This window comes from Primulina huaijiensis, chromosome 8 (assembly GCF_012295235.1).
Source record: "Primulina huaijiensis isolate GDHJ02 chromosome 8, ASM1229523v2, whole genome shotgun sequence".
Classification (NCBI taxonomy): domain Eukaryota; kingdom Viridiplantae; phylum Streptophyta; class Magnoliopsida; order Lamiales; family Gesneriaceae; genus Primulina; species Primulina huaijiensis.
Genome location: NC_133313.1, coordinates 10199766 through 10203581, shown reverse-complemented (window position 1 = coordinate 10203581; position 3816 = coordinate 10199766). Strand labels below are relative to the sequence as shown.

General features: G+C 39.5%; 1 protein-coding gene across 1 annotated transcript; it reads right to left on the bottom strand.

The window, feature by feature from the left end:
* Positions 1-1175: 1175 nt before the first annotated feature.
* LOC140982056 (uncharacterized) lies at positions 1176-1673 on the bottom strand. Its single transcript, XM_073448472.1, has one exon. It carries the CDS (start codon positions 1671-1673, stop codon positions 1176-1178), a length of 498 nt encoding a protein of 165 aa, XP_073304573.1.
* Between the last annotated feature and the right edge of the window lie 2143 nt (positions 1674-3816).

Sequence of the window (3816 nt, the reverse complement as noted above, 5' to 3'; positions counted from 1 at the left end):
ACTTCTAAACACTGGGTTCATCAATTCACAAACATAGCTGAAGTATCTCAAAGAGAAACACTCAATTAGATGTAACTCTCGGCCAGTACTCATCTAACTGATCTTTCAATTCTTTCAATTCAATCAGTGTCATTCGGTACGGAGTTCTAGAAATAATAACAGTACCTGGTATCGAATCAAGGCTGAAATTAATCTCCCTGACTGAAAGGCAAACCCGGAATCTCATCTAGGAAGACTTTAGCAACTCTCCTGTCACTGGCAAATCAGTCAACGATACGTTCAATTTCAGTAAATCAACTGAATCTATAAGGAATCACTCCGTTTCTTTCGATAATCATCGAGTCATGAACATCACATATATCTAAGTTATTCTCAATCTACAATCCTTACCGTACCATGTTCATTCTTCGTCCATTTCAGGTCCGAATCTTACCATTTCCTGGAAATAGTACGTGATAGCTCTGTACTTGGTCAACATATTAGTATCAATAATGCGGTCAGAATTAGACAACACCAGTACAAGACAAGATAACTCAATCTCATTCTCATCCTACTGCAGTATACGATGTTTCACAGAATTCACTGATATCAAACTTTTCCCCAAAAGGTAAAGAGATAAATTCTACAGTAAATACAGATCCAACATGGAAAGCATATATCAATGCAATACATTCAGAAATCATGTATAGGATGTATTAGTGTCTCTCAATATATATACATCAAAATAATCACCAAAGAACAGTTACCTGCCACTATATCATCAAGTGCATCCTGGGTCTGTTCCTCGATCACTACAACCAGATGATTCTGCTCCATGAGATCTCCGGGAACCTCTCTGTGGACAAACTCTAGCAAAATGTCCCTGTTGTCTACATATATTGCATCTACCAGTAACTCCTTGGCATTGGTCCGTGGGATGTCTCCCTCCGCAAGTTCTGCAATAAATCCCCGCATAACTCGGGCTAGAACCACTGGAGCTAGATGAACCTCTCTCTAGCTTCTTGAACTGTTTCTTTCGAGCTTTCAATTGTTCTTTCTTTCCACCACTGCTGCTGCCAATCTCGATTCTGGAAGGCAGTTGTTTTGGTCTCGGTGCTAGAAAAACATACGAGGCTTCTTTTTGTCTCATCAGAACCGTTTCTGCTCTTCTGGCTCTGTTCAGTGTATCAGCAAAGTTATTCGGTTGTTTCACAGTTACCAATGTACGTATCTCCGGATTCAATCCCTGGGATGAACTGATCAAATACAGCTGCATCATTCCTAGCCACGTGAGGAGCAAAACGTCGCAAGGTGAAGAACTGGGCCAAATACTCATCAATATTCAATTGACCCTGTCTTAAATTTGCAAACTCTGCACTTTTATCCTGTCTGTATGATACGGGAAAGAATCTATGATAGAATTCAACTTTAAAAATTTTCCAGGTAATCACTGGACCACGCTGTTCTAAGGCTTCTTTGGTTACCAGCCACCAACTTCTTGCGACTTCCCGTAACTGGTTCCCAATCAGTTTAACTCTACAATCATCTGTGAAACCAAGAAATTCAAATAGCATTTCTATGTCCTTTAGCCAATTTTCACAATCGACTGGCGTCTCAGTACCCTTCAGAATCGGCGGTTGGAATGATTGAAACCTCATCAACTGTGTTTCCATCAGAGTTTCTGACACATCCATCTGATCCGTCGAAGTACTACCTCGTTCTGTAATTCTTCGAGGAGGAATATCTGATGATTACAAGAGTCAGCAATCATATGAGACAAATCCGTCTCAGTCCCTTTCTGATCAGCTTACTTCTGATCAAGAATGGGTTCTGATTCATTTCCAAATAATACACATTACCAAATCAACTCAGATATTCAGGTAACATGTATTTTCAAACACAGTAAGCACATATTGCAACATTAGCATATACAATGTAATTCAACATTATCATAAATCCCATGCTAGCAAACACATGCAAGGAAAGAAAATTCATTCTACCCCGCTCACTAGCTTCTATCTCAGTCTTCAAAACCTACAGTTTTGGACCTATTGCTCTGATACCACCTGTTGTGGGGACCCGAACGCTAATCCATGTCGTAAGCATTACTAACGCCAAATAACAATTAATAAAAATGGGACTAAAAATAAAAATTTTCTTTTTAAAATGCAATGCGGAAACGTAATGTACATATAAATCTAAAAGTACAAGTCCTGTACTAAATACATTTACTAGGCTCAACGACATATCGGTGCTGAATCATAATCTACTTCTGAGCCCGGATCTCCACGTTAACTAGTCCTGACTCATTCTCTTCTTGATCCCGATCCCGTCCCACCTGTTGTCATGCACACATACAAACAAGACAACAGCCGATTAACTCCGGTGAGAATTACATTCCCAGTATAAACCATGTATACATGCAATCATACAGACAATATAAAAGCATATAACAGGCATTCATAACATGTATCAAAATCAGAAACATGAATCAAATATCAATAATAAATCCTATTCTAAAGATGTACCATAATCAGGAACATAATTCAGTATCAATCAATGAATCACTCTTCGTGATTCTCAGACTCAGACTCGACTCAGTCCTAATCTAGGGATCCCGATCTGAATAAGAACATACACCCACCTACACTCCCGATCGGGGTGGTGGCCCGTTCTTATTCACGGACTTTGGCCCTTTCCATATCGAACATCAGTAATTGAAGCAACTCCAATTCTATTCACTTCGATATGACCAAAAGTCCGATGTCCTGACCTATCCGTCAAAGACTATGGCACTTCCGCCATAGTCCTATCCTGTGACAATGTGCAATGTGCCAGTGACGATTCTATCACTATCCGGCACTTATGTCACAAGATGACTCATCTAATAGGCACAACATCAATATACAACTTATATCAATATTCATTCTCTGTTTCGACGGCATAACAGTATAGTCCTGATATCCCCGTCAACTCAGACAACAATATATATCAATTACAAAACATAACCAATATCCAATCTAATCCATAATCTCAGAAATCTGAATAATCTCAATTCCATCTCTGAAAAATCATAACAAATGTATAAACAATCTGTTCTTCAATCTGTTCTTGGTTCTACGATGACTAATATCTCAAGAACATCATATAACAATCATATCTGATTCTAGCAATGTCATAATTTGAAATCATATCAATACTCAATAAAACTTACGTTCAGTTGAAGCTGTTGGCGAGAGGATCTCAGAACTATATTTGGATTGAAATTCTGATAATCGGTTCCTTCCCAATCACTATTCTCAGCCACGGAAGAGTTTGAAGCTTTCTCTGAAAATTCCTTCGATTCTTGTTACCAATTTCTGAGAAAAATCAGCTTATATACATCCATTTGCATGTCAAAGAAACGTGTCTCATTTTCATGAAATCCAAGCGGCGCTCGGGCGGTCGAAAACTACCGCTCGGGCGCGGAGAGTTCTGTCCGAGCCTTAACTTATTCTACTCTGGCGCTCGGGCGGTCAAAAACTACCGCTCGGGCGCCAGATGTTCTGTCCAACATCTTGGCTTATAATACACCGACTCCCGGCTTCTCCTTTCACGTCTTATTTTAGCTCCTGAAATCTCAATTCTGTCAGTTAATCAATGCCGGATTACAGTACTAAACTCTCGGGCATTACATTTCTCCCCCCCTAAGATTTGATTTCGTCCCCGAAATCACAGGCAATCAAATCATATCAGAAAGAAATGTATAACAGAACCTAAATAAGAAACTCACATCATCGAAATAACTCTGGGAATTCCTGCCTCATGTCCGAATCAGTCTCCCAGGTGGCTTCTTCA